At 42.8% G+C, this 17,677-nt stretch overlaps 1 protein-coding gene across 1 annotated transcript in view; it reads left to right on the top strand.

Annotated features, from left to right (window-relative positions):
* LOC137887202 (proprotein convertase subtilisin/kexin type 4-like) overlaps window positions 1-17,677 on the top strand; it is a 160,102-nt gene that overhangs the window by 139,685 nt on the left and 2,740 nt on the right. Inside the window, 5 exon segments of the mRNA XM_068730015.1 lie at window positions 5,711-5,801; window positions 5,804-5,839; window positions 11,301-11,473; window positions 15,252-15,464; window positions 16,462-16,649. Of these exon segments, the coding sequence (XP_068586116.1) occupies window positions 5,711-5,801; window positions 5,804-5,839; window positions 11,301-11,473; window positions 15,252-15,464; window positions 16,462-16,617 (669 nt within the window). The 3' untranslated portion in view covers window positions 16,618-16,649.

Consider the following 17,677-nt stretch of genomic DNA (forward strand, 5'->3'; position numbering starts at 1 on the left):
ACTGTGGCTACACACACACACACACACACACACACACACACACACACACACACACAAACAGCCACCCTTCCAGGCCGTGACTGACAGATCATATGTTTATCATCATCAGCTTCGTCTGGAGTTGCACAAACTAAACACGCAGTGACAAAGTGATGATGGAGTAACCAGCAGATAATGAAGGAACGATGGGGTTTGATGAGTACATGCAGCCAGTAGGAAACATTGATATTAGTCAATCAATGCCTTTCACATTTATGGATCTGATGCGGTTTGTTTTGTTACGTCGTCACTCTAGAATTCATCCTGGTTTTCTGTAGGAACTTAAAATGATTATGATAATAAGGCATCTGGATCTGATTACAAACAATTGCACCTGAATATATTTTTTAGAGTTGTTGTTTATGCTGAGTTACACTGGGGAATGTGACGAGCAAAGTGTTTCACTCATCTTCTTTGTTATATTTAAAGATAGTGAACGTCAATGCAAAAATATTAACCCTTGACAGTTGCAGTGCAGGAATAGACCGTAAGTATCATTAAGTTTTCAATTAGCTGACTCCTAAGAATAAAACATCGTCAACTTCAAAGTGAATCAATGCAAACACAGTCAACGGACTCCTGGATATCGTTTGTACCTCTGCACCCTTTATAGTGAAATGAATCGGCACATTTTGAAATGACAACGGTGTATTTGTTTTACGTCATCTTAACACATCTTTCATAATTTATTCCATTAACTGGTTATGTTCTACACTTCAGCACGGTTACAGTGGGTGTTAGTGCGGGTGGTAAGAGCACACTAACTTGTGACTTACTAATTGCAAATCGAATGTTGTTACTTGACTTTTGTGAAAAGTACAGTGTGGGAGGGGAACTGTACTACACAGCTTTGTCCACTGTTTGTTACCCAGGCGGAAATTGCGACGACCAGAATCAAGGAAAATGGGAGCGGAACGCCTTAACAGCTTAAATGCAAAGGCGTTCTGTTAGTCCGGATTTCTAGATGCGGTTTTATTCCTTGTAAAAGTAACAACACTGCACACTTTCAAAGCCTCGGTACATCGTTGCTACAGTGGAACTCACATGCTCAGTCTCTCACATTCTCAGCCACAAACACACATGTGAACACACGTACACACTCCCTCGCTCTGGCCCAAGGTGGATTTCTAGAGGTGCATATATTTGCATATATCTGCATGTTTAATGAGTTTTGGGAGATCAAGCGATCTGCGCGGCCCTTTGTGGGTATTTCTTTTTTCTTTTCTTTTTTTTTACGTGTGTGTATGGAGGGGGGGGGGGGGGGGTCTCCATGTAAATATCACCCACTGTGCGTTGGCACCCGTCACAGATGGTCGGGGGGCGAGGGCATCCTGTAGGCACAGGATACCTATTTCTGTTTGTCTGCGTGCTTTGTGTGAGACTGGGAAGCAGAGAGAGTGTGACTCTGTGCGTGTGCACGCTCCTGTGTGGGTGTGCATAGTTTGTTGGTGTTTGTATGTCATTCACTAAGTGCACTTTTTACTGTGTGCACTTTTTTCCGTGTGTTTCTTGCATACGTGTTTATCTCTGTGAGTGTTGCAGAATGTTCATTTGTGTAATTGTGTGTGTATATGTGTGTGTGTGTGTGTGTGTGAGAGTGTGTGCATTGTGATACTGTATATGCATGTGTTTGCAATTCAATACATAATTGTGCAGTGTGTGTGTGTGTGTGTGTGTGTGTGTGTGTGTGTGCGTGTGCGTGTGCATGTGTATACAATTAATAAACCTTTGTGTTAGTGCAATGCGGTGTGTGTTTGTTCAGTCGTTTGTGTTTAAGCACTCTGCAGTGTGTGCGTACCGAGGCGTGTGTGCATGCGTGTGTGCGTGCGTGTGTGTGTGTGTGTGTGTGTGTGTGTGTGTGTGTGTGTGTCTCCCAGCATGCGATGTGGGCATGATGGCCCTGTTTTGGATGATTGATGTGTTGGAGGGATCAGCGAGGAGCCCAGGTTGGGCCAGAGCCTCAGTCTGACACACTGCTGCTTCCCTGCTGCTTTACATATGTAGACACAGCAAGACTCCACCTCCCCTCCCATCTGACTCTGACTCCCGCTCCAACACAGCCAACACACACAGGTTCCCTTTTAGGGTTTTATATTTGAAGCTTCTGTTTCTCCGTCGAAGTAAACTGAGCACTGTGTGCTTTTCCAGTTACTTCCTGTTTTACATTTTACGTCTGCTTGTCGCACAATACCACATTCTGAGGTGCGGGGAGTGAAAGTAATAATACTAATCGATTCAATTTAGTCTCATAGATAAGTCATAAAGAATTGTAGTTATGTATCTGAGTCTGGTAGCTGAAGGGCTGCGTTCTAATGAAAGTTGGTCAATGTCGTTTCTATAAGTGTCTTCTGTAAAGACATCGAATATCAGCACAAAATAACAGTTGACAGCTGACGACAGTGCAGATATCAGATATCGTTATCAAGTTGTCATGTTTACACATCAGTCGATTTCTAAAAAGAAAATTCGATAAGAATAATGTAATAATTACAAATGATTAAAAAAAAAAAAAGGTTTAGGACACATTTTAACTAACTCTTGCATCAGATCTTTTAAAATCTCATCTTTTTAGGAATATTAGCAATGAGCTATGTGCAAAGTAAGACTGTAAGACAGATTCAATGCTGCTTTCATAATCAAATTCTGTTGCACCCCAAAACCTAAGTAAGCCTATTGTACAACTTTGGCAGAATAAGAAAGTCAATGAAAGCTGATGTTTAGATTGAACAATAGGCCATTTTCTCTGACTGCATTTTGACATGTCACAGTATGTAATAAGAAATAGATGTAAATAGTAAAAATGATTGAATTCTCCTCCAGTTTGAGGGTCCCGCTGTGTGGCGTGCTCGCTCGCCGCCGTGGCTCACTAGAACAGAGCCATTGTTAATGTTATTAGGGACACCTGTGCTTCTCTTACTATGACAAGTCGCTCTGAACAGATGTCACCGACAAAACAATAAGCGCTGAGCTGCGAAGGCAGAGCTAGTAATTTAATATCCTGTATATTACCGCTGACTTAGCCAACATGTCGCCGGTTCACCTTTCCCTGCCTACATTTACACAGCCGGGCCAGACATTTGCACCAGCAGCCATCCAGTCAAATGCCTCATTATCTTCTCTAATCCACTAACAGTTCTCCTAAAACGGTGTATGTCAACGGCATATCTTGTGTTACATATTGCAAGATATGTAAAATGTGTTGAAATTAGTGGAAAACAGAGCGATGCTAAATATTGCATCAGACGTCAGACACATTCTGATTGGAAAGTGTCCGGCTCATTGCGGGGCTCTGTGTTCCCTGCTGCCCCACTCGAGCTGCTCAGTGTCCAGCAGTAGAAGTCTATGGTGGCACAGGGCAGCCTCCCCTTTGGAGACTACATCAATGTGGAGCAGAGCCTCCTTAGAAACATTTTTTTACACTTTTTTGAGTTTCAAGAGAGCTATACATTGTCTCCATCATCAAAATTTCATCTCAAAGTTTCGTCTCCAAACTTGTTTAGAAATGCTGTTTTGCGACTCACCTCCTGTATAACTGTCGTTGTCAATGGTGTTCTCTGTTTTCCCTTTTAGTGGCTACAGGATGTCTTTGTCCCTCCTTTTTGCTCTCTGTTCGCCTGCCTCTGTATCACCATCTCTTGCTGAATTCCTTTCCTTTCTCAGGCTCATCCTCTATCGCTGGGTCTCACTTTCGTCTCCGTGGCACTCACCCGTTTCGATATCCTGCCATCTCTCCCCCATCACTAATCCCCCCCACCTCTCTTTTTTTCCCTCTCTCTGTAGTTTCTCTCCCTTGCCTTGAAATCCTTCCCCTCTACCCTCTGTTACTCTGCCACTGCTAATCCTTTCATTTTCTTTGTCTCTCTTTTGTCTAAAAGTCAGTTTAATGTATCCTTCCTTTGTGCCCTGGTTTTGTCTCTGCTTGGAGCTCTCACACTTTTTATTCCACTATAGTTAAACATATTTTTTATCATGACAGTAGTGTACCATAAAGTGGCTGACATCTTTACCACACATGACAACGGGATATTTTACTTCTACGTAGAATTAGAAGTTTGTAGAGTTATGTTATCCTAAAACGGTATTTATGGATTACACGGTCAGGAAAGTAATTATTAATTAATTAACTTCAGCTCAATTAAAAAACAATCAGGCAACTCAAATATTTGACTCAGGAGGTTTCCAAGCGACAGCGGGGTCGCAGCTCAACGGAGAGCCGTGTCTACCCAGTAGAAAGGCATGCTGGGAGGCTGGCAGGCATGCGAGGCGTATCGATCCACCTGTAGCATCCAGCTGTTTGTTTACCAACAACAAATCAATGCAGCGCTCGGCTGGGGGGCCGCCATGCCTGGCCTCTGGTCTGCTGGGAGCACTCACACACATATATAGAATACACACACACACACACACACACACACACACACACACACACACACACACACGCCATGCAGGCTGGATAGCTGATGTAGCAGATGTAGGGAGTTCATATGGAACGAAGTCTATCTTTGATCTGCTCTGGACTAAAAGCACTTTTTTTTTTTAGGGTATCACATGACGTAGTTGTTAGCATACATAAGCCAAAGTGAGGTTGATATTTTGTTTATTAAATCATAAACTAGGATAAGCAGCAGAGGTTGCTTTTTACTGTTGTTTCCCTAGTAAATACTAAATTCTTCAAATACTGGAGGTGATTCAGAACTGTTTAAGTGATCGGCTGAAAAAGGTGATATAATATGAATTCAGGTTTGACACTTTGAAACTATGACTCTGCTATTCTGTTTCATCTAGTTGCTCCTAATTGTGATAATCCAAACGCACTTGGTTGCCTAGTGTTCCCAGATCCAAGTCAAAACGCAAAAAAGTGAAAGTGAAGTCACAAGTGATCGGTGTCAAAGTCAAAGTTCAATGAAATCGGAATGAATCGGATTCATGACTCGAGTCTATAACTCAAGCCTAAGAAAATTGACTCGAGTCCACACCGCTGCAATAACCTAAATTAAATCAAACTTCTAGACATCAGCCCTGGGTGGCAGGAATAACAAAGAGCTTCGGGCACGACAACCGTTTTATCCCATTTAACGTGTCATAGTGGAAGACAGACATGGCAGCATCTGGGCGCCTCACTTGCCACATACCACAGTATTTATAACTGAAGGTGGTTTGCAAAAAGAACACGCAAAATAAATAAAAAATAACCTACAAAGGAGCGCACATGAACTCCTGCAAGTAAGGAGTTCATGTTGATCCACCAAAAAGAGATAGAAGCTTTTCCAAATGAGGATTTACAAAAAGGTATTCTATAATCCCCCACATATACACCCCAAGTTACTGAGCCAGAAACTGTGTGAGGTGCCACTGAGCATATGACAAGCCTGATTATTTGGGATTTATGAATTTAGAAAAGGTATTGAAAAGATCAAAACTTAACATTTTGTGTCTTAGAATATGGTGGCAGTGTAATTATGTATACACAATAACTTTATAATATATTATAACTGTCTTTGAACCATATTTTTGTCTGGGATAGTTCACTGAACGTTATAATCGACTCCATCAATGATATTTTCCCACTTTCTCCCCATGGATTCCGCCCAACAAGTTAGGTTTTCCATATGAATCTGTTTTTTTTTTTCTTTTGGTGACGTGATGCTCTTGCTCATGTGTTCGTTACCAGGTGACTGACCACAAAGGCACGGTGATGAGCTGTACGAGGCCGAGTGACGAAGATGCATCCGGAGCCGTGCTCAGCGCTACACTCATCCTCTACGCACCTACCACCCACACAGGACCGCCGCCGCGCACGGTATGTGAGAGTGTCAACCGCTCGCGCTACTTTGAACACATGCAAGCCGAGGTGAGAATGGAGGCAGGGTTACTGTAAAGGTTTGACACATGCTCTGAGTGTACTTTTGAGAAACAACACCCACAGAAAGTCAAATGAATCAATGCATCAGCTGCTTAAATGCAGTAAATTAAAAAAAAAAAAAAAATGACAAATGTTTTCCACAAGTGCAGCGCAAAGCTCCTCTAACCCCTCCAGCTGCCTTCCACCGACCATCTCTGCCTCTTTGGCTGAGGCACAGTAGTCAGAGGAAGTCAGTAGAGCCGCTGACCACAGGGACTGTGATGTGTAATTACAGCGTGACCCCTGGCTGCCTCTCCCCGATCCCAACCCCTCCCCCACGGTGTGTGTCAGCTCCCCCGGTGCCCACGACCTCCACACACACACACACACACACACACACACACACACACACCTCGTTAGCCACAACGACACGAAGCCACGGCACCGTCCTCCGTGTCCCTGTCGGGGGGGTTTAGGGTTGTTAGAATCACCGAGGCATGCTGGGAGAAAGACATTGAACCACACTTTCCTGTTGCTCTCTGTCAACGGGGGGGTTCCCACCGGTCAAGGAGGTCCTGGAATATCATGGATTTTTGAAAGGTAGTCAGGAGAAGCCAAGGACCGTAACACATTTACTCTTCAAGTTCCGCCATTTTACAGATGGATTTATTTTAGTTTTATTATATAAACTTGAATCAAACCAGACTACATGGAAAAAAGAAAGAACCCTTTTTAGGGCACCAAATTATTTAAGCATGGGTTAGGAAACCTGGAAAGAGATAGAAAGGTTGCGGAGGGCCAGTGGGAACCCTCTCTATCTCTGTGTGTGTGTGTGGTGTGTGTGTGTGTGTGTGTGTGTGTGTGTGTGTGTGTGTGTGTGTCTTGCTCTGTTGCTCTCTCGTCTCTTTCTGTCAAGATGCTGATCTCTCTGTTGAGAAATCGATGGCTCTCCCTCCTCCTCCTCTCCCTCTCTCTCCATCCATCCATGTTTCCCTCCCCGTGCTTCTGGATCTAACCCAAGTTCAAGCTGTTAGTCAATCTGCTGTCCACGAACACACCACACACACACACACACACACACACACACACACACACACTCTCTCACACACACACACACACACACACTACTCATTCACAGGTTCTTAGCCATTCCTCATTCTTTTCCCCAATGACATCATTTTGTAGTAGTTTGCTGACTCTTCATTCCACCCACAGTCATGACTTTATGATTATACATTTTAGACAAGCTCCTGTTATGCTGTGTGCAGAATATATTATTTGAATGCTATTTTGATATGTTCATGTTATTTTACATCTATATATATATATATATATATATATATATATATATATATATATATATATATATATATATATGAGAGAGAGAGAGAAAACATTCAAACGTGAACATTCAAATAGAGATATTGGTTTATTTGCTTTTGTTGAATATGAAGTTAGAGCCGGATTATGATGGGTGATTAGCTTAGCTTAGCAAAAACTGAAGGTGCTGGGAGCCTGACTTTGTACAACTAGGCAAGCTGTTATGTTTAGCTAAGCTAGCCGTCTAGCTCCAGCTACATATTTACCATACAGTGTGAGAGTGGTATTGATCTTCTCATCTATTTCTTGGCAATAGAGTGAATATGCGTTAAATGATTTGGGGATTTTCCACTTCTATTAAGAAATGATGAGACATTTTGTTATTTCCACATCATATTTCATGGGTTAGAGAGACCATTTCTCCAGATGTAGCCACATGTGGACACCTGAACCAAGTATGCGTGGGTATGTCAACGGAACATTTCCACTGGATTTCGTGACCTGGCTGCAGGGATTTTGCTTCCATTCAGCCACAAGAGCATTAGTGAGGTCAGTCAGCGATGTGATAGCTGGCAGGTGTGATGGGTTCCTACTTCATCCCATACATGTTGGATGGGTTGAAGTCAGGGCTCTGTGTGTGTGTGTGTGTGTGTGTGTGTGTGTGTGTGTGTGTGTGTGTGTGTGTGTCAGTCAACTTCTTCCATATCTGGTTTTGTTCGAACCTTTCAATAACCAACACTATTGTTTAGATTATCTTTGTTTGCTGTTGCATTAAGATTTTTTCGGAGTTAGAGCTAAGAGGCCAAACACAAACCATGAAAAACAACCTCTGAGCAAAAGTGTAATGGTAATAGTTTGCGCAAAAGTGTGTTCATGTATCTTTTATAGTTCACATGATCCACCTGAGCCTGTGAACGGCAGACTTTTCAACCGGATTTTAGAAAAAGTTTTAGTATCACTAGAATGGATCTGCGGGGCGATTTAATGATTATCATAGACCACACACACATCCCAGTGGGTGTAGAAATGACTAAATAAATATATATACAGATTTTCTGTGACCCGCTGTGTCCTCTGTTAAAACCCCCGCACATCTGTAGTTCATTGAAGTGAAGAGAAAAAAAAAAAAGAGTACAGTTGCCAGTTTATTTGGTTCACTCAGCTAAAGACGAATGCAGTCTCCAACCGTAAAAATCTACTGTCATGAAGTTCATAATGGTTACATTTTTGTTGAAACTGTTTTGTCCACCTCTCGTATGATAATGAGGGTGGACAAAATATTAGAAACACCTCTCAATATCATGCAATGCAGTTTAACAGCACCACAACAGAGCCTCCAAAAGATGATCGGTTGAATCCTCCCATTCTAGAACAGCTACGGCAACAACAAAAAAAACCCAGCTACAACCTTTGTGAAGGTAGGATTTAATGCAGGCCTCTTACATAATTACAACGGATTGATGGTTTTGATGTCTAGGATCTCCTGACTTATCAAGAATTTGCTGAAACGCTGGCGCAGTCCTTTAATTTACACCACGGTTGACCTACTCGCAGATATAACTTTCAATGTTCCGACAGTTTAAGACGTTTATAACACTTACGTAAATGTACTTTTTTTCTCTACCCTGAAGTAAAGCCAACTGCACTTAGAGGACAGAAACTGTGATACTAAATGAAGCCATTTGTACTGTGGTGGACATGGTTGCACATGTAATTGTTTTTAGATCTACTGTAAATCAGCAGTCCGTTTATAGTGTTCTCTCTGTTTTAAGCCAGTTAGCCAGCAGATGCCATACGGTGAGCTCTACGCTCACGGCGTGGAGGATGAAGCTCCAGCTACATCTCCGGCCCCCTGTGTGTGTGTGTGTGTGTGTGTGTGTGTGTGTGTGTGTGTGTGTGTGTGCGTTTGTGCGTTCCCTGCCTCTGTGCGCATGCTTGCCCCTGTTTGTGTTTGTTTGGTGGCTGTGCGGCAAGTGAAGCTAAATTGCAGTGATTATGTGGCAGTAATTGAACAGGGATGGTGTGTTTAATTGAGTTGTTGTTTCCCGATGTTTGTAGCAGGAGCCGCCGCGCTGACAGGTGCCTCGTCTCGCCTCGCCGAGATGAGAGTTTTTTTTTTTTTTTGTTTTTTTTTTACATATACTGCCACTTTGTTGTGTCTTTTTTCACCGTGTTTCTGTGTGTTTTGGCTTAATGGTGTTTGTTTGGTCGAAGGATGTGTGTGTGGGTTTCAGCAGGAGGAGGAAAGCGTGGGGTTTGTTGGACGGTTCTCTGAGCTCTGACAAGTTACATCCATAATGTTTGTATGTTTAGTTTTTAAATGTATGCGTCTGTGTGCATGCGTCTACCTTTCTATTAAAGTGTGTATGTGTGTGCAGGCTTACCTGTACGTATGTGTCTATGTTTATATACTCTGAGTGTGTGAGAAAGAGACTATGCATGAATCTTTTTGAGTTTTATGTCTGTACAAATAGTGTATGTGTATGTGTTTGCATGCTTGTGTGTATGCATTTGTGTTTACTTCGCTGTGCTCTTTATCTGAATCTGTGTGTGTGTGCGTGTGCATGTGTGTGCGCGCGTGTGTGTGTGTGTGTGTGTGTGTGTGTGTGTGTGTGTGTGTGTGTGTGTGTGTGTGTGAGAGTGAATGTGGCTCTATCTGATCTGCCTCCTGGGCTCTATGGTCCAAATCAAATGGTAGGAAACATCAATTTCACCATCCCATCTCCTCCTTCTCCACCTCCTCCTCCTCCTCTCTCCTTGTATAAATCCCCCCCCTCCCCCCAGCTCCTCACTCCTTCTCCTCTCCCCTGCTCTGTGTGATTACGTTCCTCCTCTGAGCACCAGTGATCTAAGGGGCTTCAGTGTGTGCGTCAGTATGTGTGCATCTGTGTGTGTTTGGTGACTAGTTGGTGATCTGAGCAGCCCGGCGCTGCGCATTGTGCGGCGCAATTCACGGACGACGTCTCCAGATGAATGCCCCCATTCACAATTACAGCCTTTCCATTAGCTGCAGCGCTCGCCGCCTTGTTGTTGTCTTTTCTTCTTCTCTGCAAAAAAAAAAAAAAAAAAAGCAATTAAAGCAGGACAAAAACAAGCTGGAACACAAGCATTGTACCTGGAAGAAGAAGGGAAAAAAAACAGCAAGTGAAGGGGTGTGGGAGTGTGTGTGTGTGTGTGTGTGTGTGTGGGGCGGTAATCCTTCAATTGGGGTTCACACCACACACTATCTCTATTTTATTCCTGAGAAAATCCGCCTGGATTTCTTTGAACATTCACGCATGAATGCCATCTCTTCAAAGAGCCTCACGCAACTACTCAATGTCGGATATATATTTTTGATTTTCCCGTTGTACTGTAAGTGTGCCTGTCCTATAGTTTAATTCTTAAAAGGATCAGATTACGTCACAAGCATAGAACGCTGAGGGAAAAACCCTCAGAGTCGAGCTATGTCGGTGCTCTTAATGGGGCTAGTTTAGGATTCAAACTTTGATTCATGGTTAAAGGTTAAGCGAAAAGTTAGTTGTATTAGTCACACATATCAGTGTCACACTAGACATTATGTACAAAATGGAACAAATTAGAAAGGCTGAGTGTTTTGTCACACAGCAGTTTCTTTATTTAATTTGTTTTTGCCAAAGAAATTCTGCAATGAATTTAATTGGAAACACTTTGTTTTAATTATTAAAGATATAAGCTTGACATGATGAAATGTGTAACGTCTTGAACTGTTTGCTCAGAACAACATTTTAGAAGGTTGGCATTTCTGTTTGTCATACCTGTGTACAAGCTGCCATCATGACTGAATTGCCACAGTGGGTGAGTCACCAAACGGACAATTTGTACTTCTTTCTTTTGGTCTTCAAACATTTACATCATGACTCCTTCACAATAAGAGCCTTTATATTACATTTTTTATTACTCCAGTCCAGTACATGTAGTTAGAGAGCTCATTTAAATATTATCTTTGGCAACATTTCAAACATTTGTGCAAAAATGTGCTTGACATTTGCTTCAAAACACAGCTACTGAGGCGGTCAGTGCCATGCTTTATCAGTGGTTCAATGCTTTCTCTCCTTTTTTTTCTGTTTTTTTGCTTCAGAGGGACCCCTGCAGAGCATTGTGTCCATGGGGTCGCGTCACCCCGTCCCTCGCAGGGAGGGGGTGTACCAGAGGGGCCGTTACCGACCTCTGGACCTGATTCAATGGGTCTTCCAAATGGAGAGAGACAGGAAGGTGCGGGCTGCTGATATCAGTGTCCCAGCCAGACACAAGGTACGGTACTTGTACACAGAGGGGGAACACGCATGTTTCACACACACACACACACACACACACAGTGATTTACTATTCCAATAAATCACTGGCGCCGCCTAATTTCCTATGGATTTCAATTTCCCCCTGGACATATCTGCATTGATCAACTTCAGGTGTAAGGATGTGCCAGGCGTCGCTCACTGTGACACTGAAGAATGGCTCGCACATCTCTGCCATACGTGTGTGTGTGTGTGTGTGTGTGTGTGTGTGTGTGTGTGTGTGTGTGTGTGTGTGTGTGTGTGTGTGTGTGTGTGTGTGTGTAGGGGTACGACGGCGGGATTTGTGCACACGCAGCATTTCTGTTCAACGCTGTCGACACCGCCGAGGCTTCAGGATACAAGTCCTTGAGTCTGAGTAATAACATCTGAAAATGTCAGAATCATACAGACAGAGACCGTTAAATGGGGACTTGAGATATTGTTATTCTGATCATATCTGCTCGTACACTGAGTCTTGGCCTGATTATGAGGAACAATTACATATCATTCTGGCTTCACTAACAGTTGCTGCTGCAGAAACAAGAGCAGGGTAAGACTCCCCTTTGAAATCAGAGGACATTTTGTGGTCTACTGAATCATCTTTCAGCACGCCGTCTGAACTGAAACAACTATAATTCCCTTTCAGACTATTATCCTTTCACAATCATTGAAGCCTGCTATCTGTGTCCTTTAGGCTGCATTATGAGGCCAATTACAGCTCTGACAAAAGTGTGCCGCTGGACAACAGGTAGCTCTGTTTGTGTGCAAGTTAATGCCTGACATGTCCATGCAGGGGTACACGGTCCCCGGGCCTGTAGATGAGTTTTGAGCCGGTCTTAGGAGGCAACAGCGAGGCCTGACAACGTCTTTACCCCAAGTTCCTCCCCTAGAGGCAGATCTGAATGGATCGTAGAGGCAAGGAGGAGAAATAAATTGGAGAAAAGGATAAATCGATGCTCGGCGGAGAGGCAAACAGACCTTCCAACCCCCGGCCACACACACACACATATACACACACGCACCACGGCGTGGCTTCTTTTCCTTGGGCTGTATTGGATTGGTATGCAGAGCCAAGGAGAGAGACGCTCGGAAAAAGACTTGGCCTACAAATGATGTCCTTTGTTTGATCCACTAGGTTGAGGGGGGGGGGGGGGGGGTTGTTGGTTGGCGGGTGGGTGGGTGGGTGGGTGGATGGGGAGGGTCGTCCCACAGAGACGGTGGAAGGGCTGGGAAACAAACATCTCTGTCTGTGAGCCTCTCTCTCCCTCTCTCTCTCTCCCTCTCTCTCTCTCTCTCTCTCTCTCTCTCTCTCTCCCTCTCTCTCTCTCTCTCTCTCTCTCTCTCCCTCTCTCTCTCCCTCTCCCTCTCTCTCTCTCTCTCCCTCTCTCTCCCTCTCTCTCTCTCTCTCTCTCTCTCTCTCCCTCTCTCTCTCTCTCCTCTCTCTCTCTCTCCCTCTCTCTCTCCCTCTCCCTCTCTCTCTCTCTCTCCCTCTCTCTCCCTCTCTCTCTCTCTCTCTCTCTCTCTCTCCCTCTCTCTCTCTCTCTCTCTCTCTCTCTCTCCCTCACTAACAGCCTCTCATCTAAAGGAGGAGACAGAGATCAGCTGGTTGTCATCTGTTTCCGTTGATGACTTAGAGGACAGAGAGGATATGGTGTAGGCGTGTGTGCATTCCAGTGCTTGAATGTATGTCTACCTGCAGGATATTTCCACTTGAGTCGTGTGGGTTTTTTTTTTTGTGGCAGTTTTGGTCATCCTTTATATGGCTTAGAAAACACTCCAGTAAGTTAAATGCTGAGATCACCATGGTGACAGCAAAAAAAAACGAGCAAATCAGACAATCAAACACATTTGTATTATGTTATCATAACCCCGAACTATACAAATTTGGACTAGAGTTAATCTTTTAAGGTTTTATTTTCTACTGAATTGTGCAAGTCTTCATGGAAAGACACACAGTACAATCTAAAAAAAAAGAAGAAAGAAAAATACAATAAATTAAAATATGTTGGTGAGTACACTAGCAACTGATATAAAGAACAACATATAGTTCATACTATAGTTATAGAACTAGCAGCTCTATGAATGATAATGTCTGTCCGTTTGTCAGTTCACCACTTTGTTCTGAAATATCTCACGAATTGCCATGAGCCTTTTGAACAACTTTTGACATTGATGGTCCCCAGGGGATATACCCTACTGATTTGGTGATCCCCTGACCTCACCACCAACAGGCGATGTTTTACTTATCCTCAACAGATTCAAGAAGAATTCAGGTCATTCAATTCTATCTGTAAAGACCTTTTTTTTTCTAGTTTCTGTTTTGTCCATCAGTTACTATTACTTCCATCAGTCCAGTCAATGTGAATAAAGACCTAAATCACATTTTATTTTTAGCATTATTTCAAACATTTGTACAGATTTATCTGACATTTTGTTGTTTTTTCTGAGCGACTCAGGACAAATTGTAACAACTGTACTTTGTGTTTAGTGCTAATTATCAAATGCCGTGGTGAACATGTTAAACATCATACCTACTAAACATCAGCATTGTGAGCCTGTTAGCTTGCTGGCGGTAGCATTTAGCTCAAAGCGCCGCTGTGCAGTACAGCCTCACAGAGCTGCTTAAGACCCTAAACTCAGTCCGACTAGGACATTATAATTCTCAAGTCAAACAAGTGTTTCTCCCCCTGTGGAGAAAGGAAGACTATCTGTGCATGAGTCACACGACAGGCCTGGACCACAAGCGGTTCTTGTATAATCAACTTCAGTCTTAAAACTGATTTTTAAAATGCTATCAAATCAAAATTTCATCCCTATAACTCCAATGATTAATGCTCTGGTTTTTACTCCATCATTGCTTCCCGTGTCTACACACCACCGCACTATTTCTATTTCTCCTATTTTGGAGACGTACACTATTCTCAACAGCAGCATACGATGCCATTTATTGTAGCTTGGGAGTTCTCTTTTCACTCCATGTTTTTTTATAGTTTTTGCTGTTCATACTGTACTCCCCGCTGTGCCTCTATTTTCATGAATGCTGTGAGAAATAATTGAAAGCGCCGTGTACGGTGCCGTCTGTCGCAGCGCTCCCACTTCCACATGCCTTGTAAATACTGTATCACTGAAGCCCCCGCTGTAAGCTGCCGGCTCGGGATTCCTCACAACTCTGAGACGTCAACAGTCACTAAAAACTTGAGCCAAGATCAAATCGTAACCAGAGTCTGAAACGTCGCTCCCGTGGACAGAGCCAGTTTTTGATTGATTTCAAATTCAGCTGCTTGCCCTTGTAGTTTTCCTTGAGAAAACAGGGTTGAATCAGATTTCTTCTGGTGTTGTCTTTCTTTTTTTCACCCATGACATCGATAAGGAGAGGGGGGGGGGTCTCAAAGGAGTCACAACCCCTGCTGCAAGTGGTGCTGGTGTGAAGTGCAACAGACGGACGACCTAAAGGAGTCTTAACAAGAACAAATGATGTAGCACGACATCTATAAATACATCAAAGTATATTCGAATCAGATTAAAGGGCTACTATAGTCATAGTTTGAAAGGCGTCTGTGTTTAACAAATTGAGAGTTTAATGAAATTATTCTATTGATTGCATTATGGGAAATGCTAGCATTTCTGGAGCTTGCCCCATGCGAGGGACTAAAGCGTATCTCGGCCCCTGCTGTGTTGAGTTTCACTATTCTTTTACAAATCATTATCTTGTGTGTCTCCAAACAAAAAAGTAAAAAAAAAAATGTTGGACTACACCTTTTATTTTAATCACTGCAATAAATCCTGAAATTGTCTTCTGTAATCCCTGGTTTTATCCTCAGAGACAGGGTGAGATCCATGGCTCTATATGCTATCCTGCCAATTATTTGTCTTTAACACCAAATATCTGTTCCGTCATCCAGATGTGGAAGATTCCTGGGGACTTCATGTTGGATAATCACAAGCCCCCAACGTCCATTATGGCTTTCCAGGTAAGCTGCAGCACTACAAGTCCAGATAGAGGAGTTAAGTTTCCATCCAGAAAATCGGTAAAAGTGAATGCTCATTTCCATCCTCTACGGTTATGTGAATATTCGGAGGTGGTTCATCCACATAAACAGTTGGTGGGGTTTATTCTCTGAAACCACAGCAGAAGAAGAAGGCGCAACAAGATGACATCATTAAAAGAGCGCCAGTCAAATCTGAAACGGTGCAAAAAATGGAAAAGTGATGGAAATGTGGTATTCATGTTTGTGTCGTGCATCACTTCAAAGAACGTTACAGTCCCATCGCTCCACACGGAGCTGATGTTTTTCGTCTGTTGGTATTTTTTTGTCTCTCTAGTGGAGTGGAAGTTTGAGTGGCGTTCAAGTTCCATGCTATTTAAACGATTAATTAAAACAAAATTCTACTACTTTTTAATATTGCACTTAGTTGCATTTAGCATTTATCAACGCAACAACTTTTCCACCTCAGCCAAGCTTAAACATTTTATACAATATTCTCCATTAGTTTTTCAAATTTATTGCATTTCCACTCAGATGTTTTCATGCACAAATTGAAAATGTGTGCTTTCTTATTGGACATGATGCTGCTTTTACATCTGAAAACAATGAATCTGAAGATAATTATTTCTATATATAATTGATAAATCCTTTCATTCCTTCTTGCATGTTTTTCCATTCCCTTGTTCTAGCCTCTCAACTCTGAGGATTTCCTCTTTCCTTGTCTTATGTGATAGCTAAGTGTCTTTCGGGTTCAGATTGTTGGTTGGACAAAACAAGGAATTTGACATCATCACAGATATCACGTTCAAATTTATGATATGATGCCAGGCATTTGTCCTCGTTTTTTGACATTTTTTATCAATTCATTTAGAAATTTAAATAATAAGATTATCTGATGCTTTTACTGCATGCTTCTTCATTTACTTCCTGTAGATTATGTTTTCTCTCATCATGCACTACATAATAATACTGTATTCAACAGTTACAGAAGTCAAGACCTTCTGCTGTGAAGGAGCTTCATGGGACCAAGACCGTCAGGGATAACGTAGACACAGAAAACAGATCCTTACCATCACAGAATCTCCAGGATGTCGTCAGCAGTCAGACTCTTCAGATCCAGGAGGAGGAGAAACTGTGAGCGGAGAGGAGGGGGAAGGCACGGGGCAGCAGGCAAGGAACTGAAGAAACAAATATGAACCACGGTGAAATAAAGAGTGTTGTTTTCCACAGTGCAGCAAGCCAATAGATCACGAGTCAGCTCCATGTACAGCACTTTGACTGTGTGACCTCAGTTTCGGCACAAATCATTTATTGGGGATTCCTAGCTTGGCTGTAAAACTCAATCACTCTCCACAGAAACACACAAAAATATAAATCTGCGCCTCAAAACAAATAGTCTCAGGAGCAGGTCTCTGCACTCATCTCCCCCCCCCCTTTGCTTTCGGATGTTGCAAAGGTTAGCGAAAGATATGTTTGTTTTTTTCCACTTCATTGAAGGGTGAATCAGCTCAGTGCAATAAGAAATGGATTACCCATTCATTAAAGAGGCTGTGTCACTCCTCATTGAGTTGGACAAATAGCAAATTAATTTCTAGTCACCTAATTTCTCTCTGTTCTCCGCTGACTTTCCGATAACGTCGAATTACTGATCACAGCCATGTGAACTCCCTCAACTTTTTATCAATTCATTAAAAATGTGCCACAGCGGAGATGTGACTGAGGAAATTCTCTGTCTTATTTCTGCATGCTTCCTTTACCGCCGCCAACACTGTATACAAACAGAAACCAACTCGAGTGTTTAATTGAAATTAGGATATTAAACACACCAGAAACCGTTACAGACAGCGTTGGAAAGAAAGTTACTTCGTCGCCATTTTGGAATCAGCCAGAAACTTTTTTTACCCAGGCGTCTCAATGTGAAACAAAGATGTCAAGTGCAGGTCTGTAGGTAATGGTGTTTTGTAAAGTAGCAGTAGTGTATTGACAGGGCAGTATTGATGTTTCAATTAGAGCGGCGTTACATAGTGCCGCAGCATGGTAACACGGTGCGTCTCCTGCCATCTGCTCTGCCTCCACGTCTGACGAACGAGGCACGTGGGGCTAATCGAGCTGCACATGAGCAATGGGACCGCGAGATGTTTCACACACACACACACACACACACACACACACACACACACACACACACACACACATAT

The sequence above is a fragment of the Cebidichthys violaceus genome, unplaced genomic scaffold (genome assembly GCF_023349555.1).
Source record: "Cebidichthys violaceus isolate CVI_PGR_0920_01 unplaced genomic scaffold, fCebVio1.0.p SCAF_49, whole genome shotgun sequence".
Classification (NCBI taxonomy): Eukaryota; Metazoa; Chordata; class Actinopteri; order Perciformes; family Stichaeidae; genus Cebidichthys; species Cebidichthys violaceus.